This window comes from Sorex fumeus, unplaced genomic scaffold (assembly GCF_029834395.1).
Source record: "Sorex fumeus unplaced genomic scaffold, SorFum_2.1 ptg000003l, whole genome shotgun sequence".
In the NCBI taxonomy this organism is placed as follows: domain Eukaryota; kingdom Metazoa; phylum Chordata; class Mammalia; order Eulipotyphla; family Soricidae; genus Sorex; species Sorex fumeus.
The window spans coordinates 49,674,100-49,694,553 of NW_026606060.1; the positions used below are offsets into that span (position 1 = coordinate 49,674,100).

The 20,454-nt window shown below is 37.0% G+C and overlaps 1 protein-coding gene across 4 annotated transcripts in view; it reads right to left on the reverse strand.

The window, feature by feature from the left end:
* Positions 1-234: 234 nt before the first annotated feature.
* IGF1 (insulin like growth factor 1) overlaps positions 235-20,454 on the reverse strand; it is a 79,666-nt gene continuing 59,446 nt past the window's right edge. For 3 of the 4 annotated variants that reach the window (XM_056117574.1, XM_056117565.1, XM_056117591.1), the window contains one exon: positions 235-5,824. In XM_056117574.1, the coding sequence (XP_055973549.1) occupies positions 5,765-5,824 (60 nt within the window). In that variant the 3' untranslated portion in view covers positions 235-5,764. The remainder of the gene's footprint in view (positions 5,825-20,454) is intronic. The other variant, XM_056117582.1, reaches the window with a different exon arrangement.

Genomic DNA, 20,454 nt, shown 5'->3' on the forward strand with positions numbered 1-20,454 from the left:
ATACACAGACACAGATCAGAGATGTGATAGACGGAGGTTTCAGAGTCCCCCCTGCAGTGTGTTTAGCAGCAGGTACAAGATAAATATCCAGATCAAATCAGATTAAGGGATTAACAAAAGTGACTGCTATGGGTGGGGAAGTGAGTGCTTGCAAGGGATTTTAGCACTCAACTTTCATTTTTCCTACATGTACATCAGTGCTTTTTGGGTGAAAGAAAATGAATAATCTTTCCATTTTAGGGTATAGTAGGCCTGAGAGAGATTTTCAAAAGGAGAAGGATCTTGAAAGGTTGTTTTGAAAGTGACAGGTGATTCAGTGAACGTTCTCCATCAGGCTTCATTTAAACTTTGTGTTTCTGTCTAAATTAAACTTTTTCTTTGAAGACAGTATCAATGACATTAGATAATGGGGAAAAGGAGGGACCAGTTTAAGATCACTGTGGCATCACCAATGAACAGTGAACATGTGAGCTGTATATTTTTATCAGAGTGTGAGCTGTATGTTTTTAAAGAGGCCCCTTTTGATTTCAGTTTCAAATTGGTCAGCTCTATGTAAAAAATTTGAGGCATATAATACATGAATAAAGGCTGGAAGGAATAAAGACAGTTTCAAAAGTCCCCTATGCCACCATATTAACTAAGAGACTTTTTTTAAAAAAAGAATTCTTCCAGATAGGACTTGGCTATTTAAATGGATACCTTTATCCTGTACCATACGCACTTAAAGCTTCAGTCTTCACATCTCTTTTTATTTTTAAATATATATCACACACAAAAAAGATATTTATGTGTCTTTCTAATACCTAACAGGAAAGACTTTTAGAATATTAAAATAGCAAGAAGCAATAATGTACTACAGGATTAAACACTAGCATGGAAAACAAACAAACAAATCCCAAACAAAGAATCAACAAAATTTTCCTCTTCATTTTGTCCCCTCAGATTCTGACTTTTTTGATGACTGTAGGAGAGGGACAGAAAGAGTCACAAGTGTATTTTAAATCAAGGAAATTATTCCATAGTGAATAAATTTGATTTACTTTTTGAAAACACTGGTGGAAAAGCTCAGGTAATTTAGGTGGGAACAGAGCTGAGGAGGATGTGCTCTAATAAATTAGTACACTCTTTTAAGATGAAAACTAGCAAAAATGCTTTAAATAGTCAGATTATAGCATTAATAAGTCAAACATACATTTCTATCTAGCCTATAGTTTTAAAGAGTCTATGTGGGTTTAACTTATCATTCCTTATTCCAATATAAAAAAAAAACCAGTCAGGTTTGAACACTAAGATATTCATAAAGACTGTAAAAAGTAAAAAAAAACGCCCCCCCAATAAAAAATGAAACAGAAAAGTCTTCACAGATTGTTAGCCAACAATTTCTTTCAACAATTTCTCATAAATTCTTCTCTTTCCTTATCAATGGGTAACTGCGATCTCAGAGGGAAACACTTCCCAGCATTTCCCAGTGAGACTAGTGATTGCTTTTTTTTCTGGGAACAACTGTTCTTTGAGATGTTTACATGAAAGGAGAACATCTTCTATAAACTAGCAAATGCCAAAGAATTAGTCAATGAGGATGTGGCAGAAGCTGGTTTTGTCTGTTTGCAGGTGAAATTATCTATTGTTTCTTTTTTTTAATTTTCTCCACTTGCTAACTATCTGTCTTAGAGCAGAGAATACAAAAATCAACAAGAAACCTAATCATCTTTTTCTGTTCACTGTTTGCCTTTAAGGTCATTTTCTTTCTTTTTTTTTTCCATTTATACTCCATGCTCTTGATCAAGGTGCTCAATTGGATAATAGATTGCTAAATTTGACATGTTTTGGAGCCAACAAAATAACGGAGACTTCTAATTTTAAAAATTGTCTGTCTTTTACCCCGACACCCCCAAACTCACAATTTGGTGAATAGTGTTGCCACTTGTGAGTGACAAAATGTTGAAAGGTGGTGGTGGCTAGACTTAATGATATTTTATTAAGCCATATATTTATAGAATTGTTGTTTTTCATACTTTAAAAAAATATGTCTATGCTTTCTTTTTTTTCAATTTTCCTTTTTTTCTCTTTTTTTCTTTTTTTCTTTTTTTTTTAGTCAAGTACTTTCTTAAAGAAACAATAGCACCACATTGGCATAACTGGCCAAACAATAAATGGGAAAGCAAAATGTGCTACATCTTTCATTTTCAATATCCTCCCAAGTGCATAAACTAGGATCAGAAATCCTGGAGCCACCACAGTGCATGGGATAATTTCATCAATACAAACTTTGACATTCCAAAGAGGGAAGGATTCTCAAGGGAAGTCAGGTTTTTCTTCTGCTTCATTTTTTTTTTAAAATTAAGATATATCGAGGAAGTGATTTATTCTAAGACTTCATTGGACTGTTCGGATGAGTACTTCTGTGAGTGCAAGTGTGGAAGTAAGTGCACGTGTGTGTGTGTGTGTGTATGCGGAGGGCAGGCATTGTGACAGTTTTCTTTATCAATAGAAGAGTGGTTTATAATAGATGTTTTAACATTTTTATGGGAGTCTCCCTATACAAAACTGTTCAGATATAATTGTTACATAATTTGGGGGAGTGAGAACAGAAATCTAAAGTAGGGAGTCAATATCATTAATTTAATGGGGACTAAGACTAGAAATGGAAATCTCAACCTTACCAGCATTTTCAGCTTTTTCTATCAACATTTTTTAAAAAATGCAGCATTTAAAAAATCTAAAGCAATATAATTCCAAAGCAAAGCTTATAAAGTTGTTTAAGCTATAAAATTTTAGGTGCTCCAGCCCACCAATCCTGGATTATCCTGCTGTGGTAATGTTAGGAGCAAGCAAGTGACAGTTACAGTTTGCCACACATTAGCTTCTTTGAGCTTTTTAAAAATAAGATAGTGGCTTAGTATAATCAGTACGTTTTTCATTAGTTGACTTTTTATTCAGTCGGAGAGGATCACGTTTTAAGAAAAGTTAAGAAAGATAATTCAGCTTAACACATTTTAGCTTTCTTACTGGGACATTTTTGGCTGTGAATAGAATCACTAAATGAAAAAAATAAGTCAAAAACACCTTAGAATTACTTTCTCTAACTACAGAAACCCACAAGTATCCTTGATTGCCTGTGAAGTGTTGCTGGGAGTTTGTTATTTTAAAAGGCTGAGACAAGACATCACACAGTGAGGTCCAGCATATCCTTGGACTAAACCCCTCTCTCTGGAAAACAAGTGAAGGGCAAACATTACAAGGTTTCTCTTACTTCTGTTGGCAGTGGCCAGAACACTGTATAGGGAACTTGGCAGTAATAGGGTTAACATGCTTGCTGGCTGAGCAGGGGCCCCACTAAATGAGCTCTTCATTTTGCAGTATGCAGAGAGCCAGAAAGTTTCTTTCCTTTCCTTTTTCTGGCCTCTGAACCTTGAGGTGAGCCAGTGGGATGAAAACTAAAGATGTTGATTTTGTTTTCCATATACACTTTCCAAGAATGAAAGGGATAAAATGTGCATGAGGTAATCAACCCCAGGGGAGGTATTTTTTTTTAAAAAAACAGAAAAGTTCTAAGATTGATAAAAAAGATCTGAATGACAGATGATTCATTGTTCTAATGAGAAAATCTTGATCCATAGACACTTGGGTGGCCGCGATGGGCCAATCTTCATCATTGGATTTTGGATATCAATTTTTCTTTGAGTGAATAAAAAAATACCCACAGAAGGCCAAGGAGCCCCTCTTGTAAGGACACAGGAGGGGAAATTTCTAGTTGTGGAGGAAAATTTTGTCTTTCAACTAGCAACTGTAGTCAAGCATATTTTAACAACTACAATACTATGTGCATATATATGTATATATATATATATATATATAAGAGAAAATTTTATTAAAGAAACTGAATTTTTACTAGATATTTGTTTAACATTTAAAATATTGGGACTTTTTCCACTTGACCTAAGAGAAATGGTGACTGCATTTCAAAATGAATAGTGTATCACTTATAATTGAAAAAGGATTACTAATTTACAACTGCCAAGAAGAGTCTAAGCGAGTGATAGCGTCAGCAGTTAGTTAATCACCCTTTTGCTGGTAGAAATCTTTTTGCTTTTCTCTTTTTTCTTTTCCCATTTCTCTCTCTCTACTTTGTACTCCTAAATCCGAATGCAGAGTTCAAAATCAAATTGTGAATCAGTTTTCTAGTTTATTTTGAAAGTGTATTAAGTGAGGTGTGAGCTATTGTCATTTAACAACTGGTCACCTGTGTTGACAAAAAGGCCAAGTCAGGGACTTTCAGCTATGCAATTTCCCAGGAACCTGTCAGTGGATTATTTGTAGAATTCCTTGCATCCCAACAACTCAATTACTCTGACCTTGCACTCTCTAAGCAACCCAGGGTAAACATCTGGAACTTTATATTCTTCATCCTCACACCACCCTGGTGAGGTAGGAAGATGGCATATTGCCCCTATTTTGCAGAAGAGAAAACTGAGGCACAGAGAGGTGAAATAACTTGTCCAAGGTCACACAGAAGTGTGTCTGTGGCAGAATCAGCAGATTTGTTTCTCCAGGGAGAGAAAGAAACCAGAAGTATTAAAATTCCTGGCATTCTGCTTTTTCTACTCCTCTCTGGACTCGCCCATAAATTCATATCCATGATCTTTGTGCCTTACATTTTCCTAAGAAGGCATAATTGGAAAAATTGATCTTCTTTCCCCATTGAGCGGATTCTCAGTCCCCTTCCCCTCTGTGGCATCTTTGGCTCCAGGATTCCCCTTTGCTTTTGCTTTCTCCTTTTACCATTTTGGCCAGACTCTTTCGTATAACAAACTACAAAATAGCACCATTGTACTAAAAAACAGAGTTTTGCATACGGCTGATATATCCTGTATTATTGATATGCTAAATTTACATAGTGCTTTATATGGAAAAACATAAAGAGAAAGAAAACTTACTAATTATGTTGCATAAAAACATATTGGATGGAACAATGGAAAGTTTAAGACTTTTATATGCTTAAAACACATGCCTAAAAATGATTGGCCTCAAAGTTGCTACCACTTACATTTTTTTTTAAAGAGGTGGAAAAATAAAGCTTTGAGTTGAAAATAAATGCATCCAATTTATATTTGGTACAAATGTCACAGATAGAGTCTTGTGGGTCATAGACTGGTGTAATAATATTTGATTGCTTGTTGCTGCTATGGAGGAGGCCAAGTTAGGCAAATAAAAAGGCAATGAGAGGGAAGGGAGATACACAAACAAGATTATTAGACATTGTAAAACAAATAGGTTGTGGTTGTGTAGAAAGAAGTGCAAATAAAAAAATTAATAAACCACTTATACAAGGCTGCTGAATGAGTGGCTCCAATAGCCAAGATTCAGAGACAAATTTAGTGCAATTGGATCTATACAACACCCATGCTTTGTGGCTCTTGAGAGGCAGGGTCTAAAATATATATATGTGTGTGTATATATGTATATATGTATATATTTTAAGTATGTATATACATATATATTTCTCTATTGAACATTATTGATAAAGGATCAATAGCAATCTACCAACTCCAAGACCATTTTTGCAAGGTGCAAAGCTTTTAACAATCACTCCTAAAGACAATGTTGGAATGTTTACTTGCGTATTTCATTGGGGGAAATGCCCATCTTTTGCATTGTTATTATCAAACTTTTTTTTTTGGTAGGTCTTCTGGTGTTCAACAGACAATTGTGCAGAACAAAAGATCCTGCCGGTGTTATATCATTCTTCACTCTTCAGGACTTCCTACATTCTGTAATTCTTGTTTCCTGCACTTCCTCTACTTGCGTTCTTCAAATGTACTTCCTAAAAAGAAAGAAGAAGATGTAACATCAACTTGATGAAGTTTTCTTACCTACCCATTGATTGATAACATTGACTCCCACCTTCCATCTCTAAAGTCTTACTCGTCTTTCCTGAGAATGACATACATGTATGTATGTATGTATGGGTGTATGGGTCTTAAGTTTTCACTCTAGCTAATCCTCACTCAAGCTACTTTAGTGTAATCCCTGGTGACATGGCAACCACAACTACTGTAATAGCACACCAAAATGTGTTTCTATCCCTCTATTGCTATTACAGATTCGCTGATTGGAAAGAGATCATAATAAATTTAATCTCTGGTCTAAAGGATCTTTTCCTAATGAGAAAGAAAAATCACTTTCTAGAATCATATTGTTGTTTAATTGTAGCTTGTTCTGTTTTATTTTTTGTTAAAAAAGGATTTTCTCTTTTTTGCATTTTTGTCCATTTTTCCTTCGGCAAGTGAAATATATTTAAAAGTTGAAGATTAGAAAGTGTTCTAATTGATGTAGAATTTGCAAAATCACAAATATTGTGAGCTTGTCTCAAACCCCAACTCCCTAATTTCCTAGCTATGTAAATTTGTACAAATGAAATCTCAATTTTGGGGGGTCACACCCGGCGATGCTCAGGGGTTACTCCTACTTCTGAACTCAGGAATCACTCCTGGCAGTGCTCAGGGAACCATATGGGATGCTGGGAATCAAACCTGGGTCAGTCGCATGCTAGGCAAATGCCCTACTGCTGTGCCATCCCTCCAGCCCCCAGAAATCTCAATTTTTTTATCCTAAACTAGAATGATGATGGTTTCTACCTTGCAGGATTTAGGATTGAAGAATTAGCACAAAATTCCACTTTCTATAAATCTAGAACATGGGAAACACTATATAATTATTAGCTACCAACATATTATTACAGAATTACTCTCCCCCCCTTCTCTATCCTTCTATTTTTTCTTGCTTCTTTGCATTTCATATCTATTTGAAACCAGCTATTTCAGGAAAAAATTCTTAGAATCTTTGCTTTGGTTCTATTATTCACTCATTAACAAGAAATGATTAGTTTATAGTTTGCTGCAGGTTGACTTTAGGTTGGCTGAAGCGATAGCACAGTGGTAGGGCATTTGCCTTATGTGCAGCCAGCCCGGCTGCGCTGGGTTCGATTCTTCCACCCCTCTTGGAAAGCCCGGCAAACTACCGAGAGTACCGCAATCGCACGGCAAAGCCTGGCAAGCTACCTGTGACATTACTGGGCCCACTCAAGCAAATCAATGAACAAATCAATGAACAACAGGAGGACAGTGTGACAACAAGAAATGTGGTTACCCAAGGAATATTGAGTCTTTCTCAGAATGGAAGTTCTGTGATAGCAGGGTAGAAATGCTAAATAATTTCTTTCTTATTTTTTTTCTGCTGTGAGAGCCCTCTCCACTGACTGTACAAGAATAGTATAGCAGCTCCACAAATAATTATAGAATGAATGAAAAGGAAAAATGGATGAATGAGTATAAATATGGACCTCTGAAAAGAGGTGAAAAGTTCTATTTCCCTAATATTATTATATGCTCATTAAATATACACAGCAAAGCTTATTTAGACAAATTGAAAGTGAAATAAGTCAAGGAGGAAATGGCATTTACATTTATATACTTAAATTTGCTCGAGCGGGCCCAGTAACGTCTCCATTGGAGACTTTGTTGTTACTGTGTCTGGCATATCGAATACTCTCTGTAGCTTGCCGGGAGTGATAGCACAGCGGTAGGGCGTTTGCCTTACAAGCGGCCAACATGGCTGACCCGAGTTCGATTCCTCCGCCCCTCTCGGAGAGCCCGGCAAGCTACCGAGAGTATTCGATATGCCAGACACAGTAACAACAAAGTCTCCAATGGAGACGTTACTGGGCCCGCTCGAGCAAATCGACGATCAACGGGAGGGCCTTTACTTACTTTTACTTTACTTATACTTAAATTGCTTCTTCTCTTGTTTCTACCTCTAGCAGGACGCCTTCTACTGGGGACATAGTGGACAAATATTGGTATAAAACGAGCCTCAAAGAGCCGTAGTGCTTCTTATCCTCATATGTTTCCATCCAGATTCAAAATAAGAGTTCTCATTATGGTGACTGGAATCTCCAAAGTCTACCTCCTTGCTAAGGTAAATACCTCCTTGCCCACTCACTTAGAGCTTAGATATCTGTAAGGGATCTTAGGTAACCTCCAAACTTGAGACCTGAAGAGTAAACTGGGGTAGAAGCAGTTTCCAATTCCTAAAAATTGTAGATATTGGCAAGGCCCTTAGGGATTTGGGATTTTTTTTTTTTAACATATGCTTTTCAGCTCTACCTGGAACATTTAGGTTACCACCACATCCTTCATAAAATCTAGTCTGCACTTTGTAATCCTGCACAACCTGGGTAGAAAGAAACTGTTCATTAAAATAGCTGGCATAATTTCCACTCCAGAAAGCCGGAAATGTTAGGTAGATGATACCTAAAATTCCCCCAAAGAACCTACCTAAAATTCCCCAATGGTCATACATTTGCTAAGTCTACTTCTCTTTGTGCTGTACAAAGCATCTACTGTTGACCAACAAATAAACTTGCATTCCTTTGGTCATGTGGCCACACCCAGAGGTGCTGTGGATAGCAGGTGGTATTCCCAGTTCTGTGCCTGAGGTCTTTGAAGACAGTGCTTGGGGGCCATTTACTTTTGGGGATGAGTGTCTTGCATGCAAAGCAAATGCTCAGCCCCTTGAGCTATCTCTCCAGCCTTCTATTTGCATTCCTCATCATTTATCTTATTCTGCCTTGTTAAAGTAATTTTCCTAAAATGTGGAATGAGACCTTTGAAACTACAGGGGAAAACTGCTAACAACCCAAATTCCTTAAAACTTCCTGTTGAATTCTGGATGGGTCCTCATCTCAAATATCTATTTTGGAGGATATAACCTGTTTTCAAATAACTAACTAATGAACGAGTACAAAAACATATTGCAAATTTTAACTCTTTTGTTTGTTTGCTTAAGAGCTGAGAAAAAATAAAATTAAGAATCTACATAATTCCCAGAGGAAGGACACTCAGTTAAGAATGAAATGGCAACTTCTTTTCTTAAAAGCCAGATAAAAATCTCCTCTCTTAACAATTTTTAATCCCAAATTTCCAGAAGAAAAATTTCTGGTATATTCAATATTTTCTCCTTCAAATTAATGACCGCTTTACAAAAAGGGTTGAGTCAATTGAGTTGGGTCTTATCCTTTATCCTAACAGAGATTTCCTTTTCTCTTTTTTTTTTTTTTGGTGGGGAAGTATTGGGCCACACCTGGCAGTGCCACACCTGGCAGTGCTCAGGGTTTACTCCTGGTTCTGTGCTCAGGAGTCACTCCTGGTGGTGCCCAGGATGAAACCCAGGTCAGCAGAAACAAAATAGACAAACATGCTATACTATCTCTCTGGCTGGAGATTCTTTTTCTTTACTCTGAAAGAAAAGATTTAGAATATAAATTTGGGGCAGAGGCATCCTCTGGTCTTCCGCCTCACCCCCGGCCCCCGGGTCTGTGGTGGCAAAGTCATGGGCAGAGTCTAGCCCCTTCCTGCGGTTCCCATACACACACACACACACACACACACACACACACACACACACACACACACGCTGAAGGCGGAGGCCATTCAAACCCAGCTGCAATGTCAATGTTGTCTGGTTCCCATTTGGCTTCCTTCCCAGGCTTTCACATGAGACTTCTTTGTTGCAGACAATGACAGTGACAAAACAAAAGCACTCTGGGATTTCGTCTCAGTTGCATCTGTTGCTCTGCTCATAGTCTTAATTTAATTACTCTGGCTACCAGTGACAATGGGCGGCAAGTGAAGACATGTTAGAACCAGCCAGCGGGGCTGGCACTCACCTTCCATGCACTTCTTAAAGAGTTATGAAACTGCCCCACATTTAGCTAAGCAAAAAATTTTCACTTCAACAGCTTGTCCAAGACAAACAAGCCAGCTGAAACTGTTTCTAGTATGCAACTAGACATATTTTGAAAAGCAAAACAGTAGTGAGTAAATACTGTTTCCAATTGACATGGGGGAAGGTAAGATTATTTGAAAACAATAACCATTTGGTTCTCACTCTAGTTCAGGGAGGCTGACTGAGGAAATGTATACCTTTGAAAGGTTAGCCAGCTCTTCTGGTAATATGTGTAAGAGGGACCTCATTTGTGATATGCTTTATTACACACTGTGTGACTTATCTGTAGAGATTTAAGAAGTGGGAGAATGTTTTGAAAGGGTCAATCACATTCCCCCATGATGCCCTCTCATTTTTATTCCAAGGGAAAGCTATCCACAGACTTTGAGATTAAGATCATGGACTGTTAATGACATTGACAATAATAATAATAATTAATAATAATAATCTTGATTAACATTAGCACATCATAAGTTTTTCCCCACCACTTAATGAAGTGATATTATTTGTAGACATTCACAATCTAGGCTCACCGAGAATCGGTGGCTTCCTTGATGTTACATGGAACAAATACATAGATCAGGGATTAATCGCATTTATTTATTTATTTATTTATTTATTTTTGCTTTTTTTTGCTTTTTGGGTCATACCCGGCAATACACAGCAGTTACTCCTGGCTCATGTACTCAGGAATTATTCCTCGCGGTGCTCAGAAGACCATATGGGATGCTGGGAATTGAAGCCAGGTCGGCAGCGTGCAAGACAAATGCCCTATCCACTGTGCTATCACTCCAACCCCCAGGGATTAATCATAAAGAAATTTATTATTTTAATAAGATATCCATATCACCTGAGATTTTCATATTTATTATATGCTGATAAAACTGTAACTAGTGCCTCAAGGTCTAAATCTCTTTTCAATAGTGGTAAATGATAATGCAATGAGCTCTTCATGATCTCAGAGCATAAAAAATATTGGTTAACAGGGTAAGTAAAAGTCTACACTGGAAATGGATGCCTTCCCTCAACAAAAGGGTTACTTGAGTTCCACTGTGTGGTTAGCAATAGAAACCTAGCAGCACAGTCCTTAACTAATGAAAGCTAATCTGGTGGATATTCTAAACCCTCTTTCTTCTTTATGAGATTTGGCTAGAAGGTCAGAATGTAGAAGAAGGCTGATAATAAGCTCTTTACATTTCAGGGAGGAAACAGTAGACTTTTCAATGGACCATGTTTCCATCCCCACCCATTCCAAACAGATTAAGTATTGTATGACAAAAAGTCTAAGAAAGGTTTGGTACTCTATACAAATTCTGGGAAAATACTGTCCTGTTGGGATATTAGCAACCCAGTGCACAGCACAAAGTTCAAACTCTGCATGGATTTTCTGCAAAAGGCAAAATGAAGGCAAGATATATGAAGTATAAATCTTATTTATTAGGGTTTTACCTGTTGGAAAGGATAGACTATTGGTTACCTTACTTCTTTGCTAGAAGATGAATGAGATTATGGAGATGGAGTCAGCTGTCTCAGTCTTAAGTTTGATAAAGGTGCCATCTCTTTGCTTCAGGGAATCACAAGTTCAAATTTTAGTTTTGTTGGGCAAGTCTCTTATCACTAGGAGCCAAGAAAAGTGCCACACAGTCTAATCCATGCTTTAACATGTGACTTACAAAAACAGAGGATGAGGTACATGTGTGGAGAGAGTGATGCTATGGAGGAGTGACCTTCTCTTGAACAAAGAGAGAGGGATGTTGCTTGGATATCATGTTGGTCTGATTAACCTCATGCTTTTGGCTGGAGATCACTTTATGCTTTCTTCTGTGGTTATCTGAGGAATGGTCATAATTTCCTAATCAGACCCTTTCCTCTCTGACTATCATTATTTGTCCTAGGCCCCTCCCATAAGCCCAAGATTGAGTCTGGTGTGGATACTGAGGCAGAGTCCTCCTAGGAAGCACGGGACTCTGTTATTAACCAGTGTTGGCTCTAGAGCTTCTCAGCAACTTTGCTAAACTTTTCTTAACTATCATTCTAGCACATTCCCATCCAATCATCTCTCCCTCTCTCCTTCCTATTCTTTACATTTACTTTGCACCCTGACAAGCTTGCCCGGGTCCCCTACCCTCTACTAGATTTTTTCACTCAGGCATTTACCCTGAGAAAATCCTTGCTCCTTTAAGCCAGCTTGACTCTTTCTTGGTTAATGTGGGATTATGCACCTGGATTAGATCCCAGCTCTCCACATTGTAACTGTGGGGCCTTTGTCAATCATGGTACTGCTCTCTCCTTGTTAGTTTCCTCTTCAGTAGAACAAACAAGGGGTCAGGGCACCTACTTCATAATATTATGGTTGCATCTAGTCATCCTCATATATTTACCTGGCATTGAACAATATTATCTATCTACCTATCTATCTCTGTGTGCAGAGTATCTATTTCTTGGTTTGGATCCAGTTTGCAAACTTGATTGTTAGCAAAGTCAGTTTGTCTTGGCTTCTGTGCTATCAGAGCCCCCTCTGGGCCTGTCTTTGTTGGAGGGTAGATGTACTGTTTGTTTCCTTACTGCAGGGTAAATTCCATGAGGGCAAGTAGCAGGATTCCTGTACCTCTGTCTCCTCCCCAGATGCTAGATGGTTTGAGAAAAGTAGCAAATGATGAAATGCTTGTTACAGCATAGTTTGGTGGCATAGAGAGTCTAGTTCCACAGCCAACCTTGTATGACTCCTATTTTCTGCTCTGGTCTGTACAAGGACAAAGAACCTAGAAGTCCTCTTTTGATGAAATTTAAAATTGATGGACCATGGTACAATAAATTTTAAGAAATACAGGAGAAAAGGCACTGTACATGATTCACAAATTGAAGCCCATGTTGAGTTTGGATTCCAGTCTCACTATTTCTTTAAATAATACCTTGGAATGTCAGTTAGTCATTTTCAGCACAATGTGGGGTACAATTTGCTCGAGCGGGCCCAGTAACGTCTCCATTGGAGACATTGTTGTTACTGTGTCTGGCATATCGAATACTCTCGGTAGCTTGCCGGGCTCTCCGAGAGGGGCGGAGGAATCGAACTCGGGTCGGCCATGTTGGCTGCGTGCAAGGCAGACGCCCTACCCGCTGTGCTGGAGATAATTAAGAATATTTACAGGTAAAAGGTAAAGCTCTTTATATCCTTTTCATATGTAATGTGCCTAAAAAACACCAGCTATGAAGTGTCCCCTGCCACCCCCACCCCCAGTATTTTTTATAGTTTCAGATAACGAAACACATCTCATGCTGCTGGAGACCGAGTACCTATCTTCTGGGAGCACAGTACTCCCTTAAATGTTGAGTTTTTAGATGCATCACTCTCCCTTTTCCACCTTTGTGACTGGTGTGTCTCCAGGAATCACAGGAATTAGGAACTTGGGTCTGTTCCATGATTATTTTAAGATTATCCTGATTTAGCAACTTTCTCACTCTTCAAAGGATATCATCAAACTATTTCAAATTGTTTTGTCTATAATATAAGATATCACTGACTAAAATGGCTTAAAAATCTTGGAAAAAAAAGAAAATAAAAAAATACTGAAGGGTATTTTCCCTCACTGGTAAGAGGTATTTATGTTTTCTCTCATAGTCTAGAATGAGGTTGAAAATCCTTCAGGGTTCTCAGCTGCTTAGACCAGTTACAAGAGTAGCTTATTATGTTTTATTTTTCTAAGTAAAAAATTATGTTTTATTTTTCAAGTAAAAAAATGGTTTATGCACACTAGGTGCTCCAGAGGGAATGATTTTGAAATTGTCAAAATGTGCAAATGTTGTGGTGTTTTTAAAAAACAAAACACCAAATTCTAGCAGTTTCACTGATACATGCTAAAGATTCAGCACATTCTTACCTAAAAAACTGGATTTTTTTCCCTTTCTTAAACTTCCAAAATGCCATTATTTTATCTTATGGACCACTTATGTAGGGGTGCTTTAGTTGGTGTGGGTAGTAACTTCTTTGCATTCTTCTGGAAATTTGAGAAGCCCAGAGTTGGTACCTTTTGGTGTCATTTCAGTGAAATAGTGATGAGTTCACAGGATTAGAAGGAAAGGGTGTTTCCCTTCTCTACTCGCTCTTTGTGTGTGACATATCTGGGCAGAACATTGAAATGCTGTGTTCTGAATTTTCCTCCTCACCAAACTGAGAGGAATTTTGGAAGTTTGAAAGACTCTGATGAACTTTTAGGATGAACAAAATAACACTATGACAAGTGAAAGTGATTTGTGTCTACTTGAGGTTGATGTGAGCCTTCAGCATATTAAAGTAAAAGTGCAGGGTACCAGCCAGTGCTTTTCCAAGACAGAAAATGGCATGAGGACAACTCATGCGTGTATACAGTGTTTAAAATTCAAAACTGTTGCTGGGTGCCAAAAGCACTTCTACAAACCATATCCTAGTATTCTTTTGAAAAGAAAACAAATATTATTTACAGAAAGAAAAACTAGGACCCGATACTAGCCCAGGTAAGTAAATATTGACCGAATCATCAGTATCATCATCTTCACCAACATCAGCAGCAGCAATATCATCAGCAGCAGCAATATCACCATCATCACCTTCATCACCACCATCGCCATCATCATCATCTCTTACTGACTGATTCATTTACATTTTTCATTTCTTCTGGTCCTGCCTTGCCTCATGAACTAATCCAGCACTCTCTACTGACACACAATATAAATATTGATGAACACTGCTTCCCAAGTCTATAATTGTTAATTGATTAGAAAAAATTACTCAACCCCTGTAATGGTCTTATTTCTAATCATTTGGAATTTTTTGTTTTGCCATAATTGTTATCTATAGCTGTAAAAATAGCAAGTCTTATTTTCACAGATGGCAGGGCTGGTTGATCTTTGATTATTTAACCCTACATAGATGGTCAGACAAAAAGCTCCACGAGAATGTTTATATAGTTTAACACAGAATTTTGGGGGGGGGGGGGAAGTGGCATAAAAAGCCCAGCTTGGAAGCACGGATCACTTGGTCATTTTGGGTTTGATGCAAAATTCTGTAATTTCTCATTGGGAGTGATGGAGCTTTGTTACTAGAAAGGAGTTACCACTCTACTAATTATTTCATAGATTTTATTTCTAGAGCATCTTGTTACAAAATTCTGACTGCAAGTTAGAGGAGCAAGGAGGAGAGTGTAAATCATTGCTTCCCTTTGTCCCCATAGTTATAGTGGCATGGACCTGTTTAAATAAATATATGTTTCTTTGCCAACAGAACAAAAGCCTATGCCAGAGTAAGGAGAAAAAGCTAGAAGATGATGGTTAAGAAAGGGATAAGTGGTAGAAAAGGCACTTGATAGTCTTTACTAACAATTCTAATTTCTAGTAGATATAGGGACAGAGGATACTGATTGGAACATGGGATTGTTGTACTAAATTTTGACTGTGTTGTTTAAGAATTTACATGGATGTTTCTAAATTGGCACTTTGTAAAAATAACTGATTTCTGGTTGGAAGTGGTTGAGATACTCTGGAAAGAAAACTGATTCTCTCTCTATTCCTTCAGTTAATGATCTCTTCATTTTTTGGTATAGTATTCTAGTTAGGTTTAGAACCTAGGTCTCTAAGAAAACAAAGCAGTTATGAAGTTTTTCTCTATTATTTTACAGAAGAAACTTTTTACCTATAATTTTGGAAAATCATTTACCCCAAACCCTCAGTGTATATGATGATGCTGGCACACAAAACTACATATAACAACACATGCATGCACACACATCCACAAACACAGAAAAAACAAAGGAAATAGAAGAATCCTCTTTTTCCTAAAACTATTTGCTAGGGTTATAAAAAGTAAATAACTACATAAACATTTAAAATTGGTGTCTTTTTAAAAAAAAATTATAAATTAAAAGGATGTACCTTTTTAGTTTATTTCAAACTTCCACTTTTCCCAAAGAGTTAGTTTATGACCAATGGATCTTTAAAATCAGTTAATAAACTAAAGATGAAAAATTTCCATAATAGTTTCTAGCTCTTGTTATTTATGTTGCAACAGTTCACGGGAGCTGTCAAGTGTTCCTACAATTGCACTGTCCTCCCGTTGTTCATCAATTTGCTCGAGCGGGCTCAGTAACGTCTCCATCATGATACTTGTTGTTACTGTGTTTGGCACATCGAATACATCACGGGTAGCTTGCCGGCTTTGCCGTGCGGGCGAGATACTCTCAGTAGCTTGACGGGCTCTCTGAGAGGGGTGGAGGAATCGAACTTGGGCTGGTCATGTTGGCTGTGTGCAAGGCAAATACCTTACCTGCTATGCTATTGCTCCAACCGTTTCTACAATAGTCAGAAATTTTAGCTCTGTTCTACTACTACCAGATTTGGAATCCTGAGCCCCTTGTCTCTCTACTGCTCTCATATCCATGTTTTTATTCTCAAGTCTACACATAATTTTTGTTTAGAATTAACCTCTTTTGGATGCTGAATGAAAATAATGGAACATTTTCTAAAGGCAAGAAAGAAGAACCCAGATAAGTGGGCATTGAGGAGAGGAGCCTTTAATAATGTTTTTGAGGGTGTAGGTGCTGACTTTTGACCTTGTAGTTTTAGAAGTTTAATAAGCTCTGAAGAACCTCAGTAACTTCAATAAAAGTCGATTTGTCTTGCTTTGGTCACTAAATACTGAATCTGATTTTCAAAGGCATCAGTAGTTGGACTTTGTATTATTAAGATGAACATATATCTTGAGCAACTCTGTAATGAGTATTCAAATCTTTATAAAACCCATTTTACTTTAAAAATATTTATCTTTCATTATTACAATAATTTTAGACTTATCAAGTGTACTCTGGGATTAAGAATCAGCTAGTCATTATTGGGTAAATATATATATATATATATACATATATATATATTTAATCCTATTTCTTTTCTATTGGCAAGTGACCAGAATAGAGCCCATCTTCCCCCAGTGAATGATAAAGAACTTAAGAAAAAAGTAAATTTATTGCTTAAATAAATATTGTTCCTTGTTAGTGACTGGTGGGAGGAAGGTGATCAGGGGATGGAGGAAAGAGAAGGGGAGAAATTCTTTGGGAGTTCATTTCTTTGCCTTCTTTTCTACCCTTGCATCCTAGCAGTATGCTTATTGGAAGCTGTTTGAGGTTTTGTTTGTTTTTGGGAGATGTTTGACAGATCTAATGCTTGTGAAAGGCACCAAATCGGCAGTCCTAGAAACTCAAATGTCCCGGAAGCTGTGTGAGCCCGGAAATATCCCACATTTCTATTTATTTTGGCAGTTTTACTTATAACTAGCAAGAGCTGGAGTTCATGCTACAATTAAATTTTCCCCAGGCACCGTGAAATGAAAACACATATTACATTTGATTTTAAGTGGTTGAAAAAAATGGTGGTTTTCCCAAAAAGTTCATTCTATGACCGAAAATTGACAGTTAATCGTTCTTCACTTGGGAGAGCAGAGCTACTAGTTAAGTTGGAATTCTTCATAAAAATGGCCTTCTCTGGGCTGGAAGAGGTTTTAGTCAATGACTGAGTTATCTTTGCTTGTCAAACGCTTGAAATTTTAGCACCACATTGTCAAAAAAGTGTTGAAAAGTTTGGACTTGAAGGTTTTGCTAATATTGAGATCCACTTCCACTTGAGAGACCTATTTTTTATCAGATGGCTCTAATTTTCATAACTGTGAAATAACAGTAGCTGAAACTTTCATAGTGCTTACTATGTGCCAGCCACCATCTTAAGCATTCTGATGTGCTTAAAATGTACATGTGTACATGTGTACTACATATGTACACATGGATGCTCACCCCCATGATCTCAATAAATCTTCATAATTATATGAGGTCAGTTCAGTTATCATCCTTATTTGGCACATGAGGAAACTGAGGCATGGGTACATTTTATTATCTGTTCAAGATCATACAATGAGTAAATTTAAAAGCACAGAATTTGAACCCAGCTTTCCAACTCTAGATTCTGTACCTTTAATTCCTAAGTCTTAGAAGAACCCTTTCTATATCCTTCAAGCCAATTATAGAAGTTTGCACATTGTAGTTGCTCTTTAAAAATACTTCCATCACTTCAGTATCTCACCCTGATTCCCTACATATTTTCAATAGTCTGACATCATATTAAAGTAGTAGAATTTAAATGATTATTACTCTGCCCACATTAAGGTAGCACTGATGATACTAACAGGGATGTAATTTTCACTATAAAGTAGTTAGTCTGTTGCCATTCTTAGTAGTAGGTCCTGGAATCATTTTAATTTAGGTAAGAAAAGTAAATTCTAAATATGTCAGACACCTGAGAGCATAATTCCTGTGACTTCCCTGTTTCACTCTGTACTAGCTTCACTGTCCTATACAAGAATAAAAGTCCTTTCATCTCAATAGTAATACTTTATAATCGTACCACTGTTCACTTATCTATATCATTTATTTGTTCCTTCTCCCTCTATCTTTCTTTCCTTTCATACCCTTTCTTCATTGATTCCTGTCTCTCTATTCCTTTTGCCATCTAGCATTATGCCATGTATCATTAAGTGATTTGTACTGATATTAAGGAATAGAAGGAAAACTTGTTCTATTTTACTCGTATTATTCAGGAGTAAATTCCTCCTATTTATATATATTATTCACAAATCACATGCTGCCATATATCATGCTTGGTTTACAACTGATAATGGCCACTCAAAAAATATGTATATTTTTATCCAGTCTGTGACCTAAGCATTCTTCAGCCATAAAATACTATTGCCTTTTTTTTTTAAAAAGTCTTAGCTCTTTTCCTTGAATGACGTATATTATTTGATATGATTAAATATGTGCTTCAAATCCTTGACATATAAGGTATTTAGTTAGTAATTACTCAAATTTAAAATTACAAAAGATGGAAAGAGAGGATGCTCAAAGGTACTTTTCCATAGAACATGAACTGTTCAGTCTTCTATTAGATTTAGGTACTTTGAAGAGCCATCCATATAATGCAAACACTTTTTGGGTGGTGGTTCAAGCCCAAAGCTGCTCCTAAAGAATAGTTATCTTAGCAGAAGATGTCAGTGTCTCCTGAGTAATCTCAGTTGGGTTTGGTCACTAACTAGCCTGATTTTTTGGTCTGCTCCTATAAAACAGCATCCACTTGCAACTAAGCCAGTAGTAGTGTGACTTCTGTCTTGGGCTCTGACATGCTTCTTTGTGGAACTTTTCTTCAAACTTGAGCCAGGAACATCTTAGATTAAATTAGGCGATATGATCTGGGACTTCAGTGAACCATGAAGCTAGGATGATCTTGAAGTAAAAAGCATGGTAGACTTGGATGCAGTAGAAAGGAAGATTTTTGGGACTTTTACCATCCTCAAAGTAGGGTATTAGGAGATGCTTTATGTCTTGGTTTTATAATCTTACCCCCACCTGTAATCATTCAAATGGCAGAGCATTTCTCTCTTTCACTCATTTTGCTCTTTTAATTCCATAATTTTGATGATCTTTAGACTTTTAGCTTCATTATCTGTATAAGATGCTACTTCTGTTCATTAAATCAAAGTAGCTAAAGGAGATCTCTAAGACCCAAATTCTGTGATTTTATTTTTCTTTACTTTCAAAGAATGTAAATCCAGTTCTTACTTATATCCTGTAAGACACACCCTTTTGTTTCTCTGTCTTTGACTCTCCCTCTCTCCCCCTTATACATATCCTTCCTTCTAAAGGAAGAAAAATATTAAATTTGTGGGGGTTTTCATGTGGCCATTATCTATCTGTCCTTTTCTTTTAGAATTCTTTTTTTAGTCCAGGTTAATTCTATGCTGTTCTCTGCTGAGCGGGAGGAGGGAAGCTTAGAATTCAAGCATATATTTATCCATTTCTGAATTTTAGTATTTTTATTAAAATTCAGGGATTCAACCAAATGGCTTCTGAGAGAATAGTTTGATTATTTTTCATAGCTCTAACATAACATACTTACAAAATTCACACTGAGCAAGTACTCATAAAATATCAGATCTAAAGATCAATATTTGGATAAGTGAGAGAGGGAGAGATGGAAACTGAGAAACAAAGAAAATGTGTCTTACAGAGATTGAAATAAACACCAGAATTTTGGGGCTGAAATATTTCCCTCTAGTGACTTTGAGGTAGGAAATAGGGTCCTTATCTGGATAATTAAGTTGAAATGAGGTGATTCCTTGGGATGTCTTAGAAGGACATTCACTATGACTGTATGGCTGATGTCTTTACACAAAAAAGGAAATTTGACAAAGGGTCTGTATAGACGATGTGAAAAACACAGGTAAGAGAAAACTAATAATTATAAATTAAGAGACTCGAAAGGAACCTCTTTTTCCTGCAACAGCATAGTCTTAAATTTCCAAAAGTGTACAAAAATAAGTTTCTGATGTTGAAGCACCCTAGTCAATGGTTATTTTATGGCAGCCTTGGAAAATTAATGAAAATTTTACATCTGACTCCAAAGTATAAACATATAAAATTTTAAACTAGCTCTTCTCATAGATGTCACAGACCCCAAGACCTCTGGGCAAATATTGGATGACCTTTGACCTGAACCTGAACTTGATTAAGACATGCAGCTTTCTGTGACACTGCAGGAAAGGAAATCTGGGAACTTCTTTGATGCAATTCAGTCTTGCTGAGAATTTGGGCCTAACAT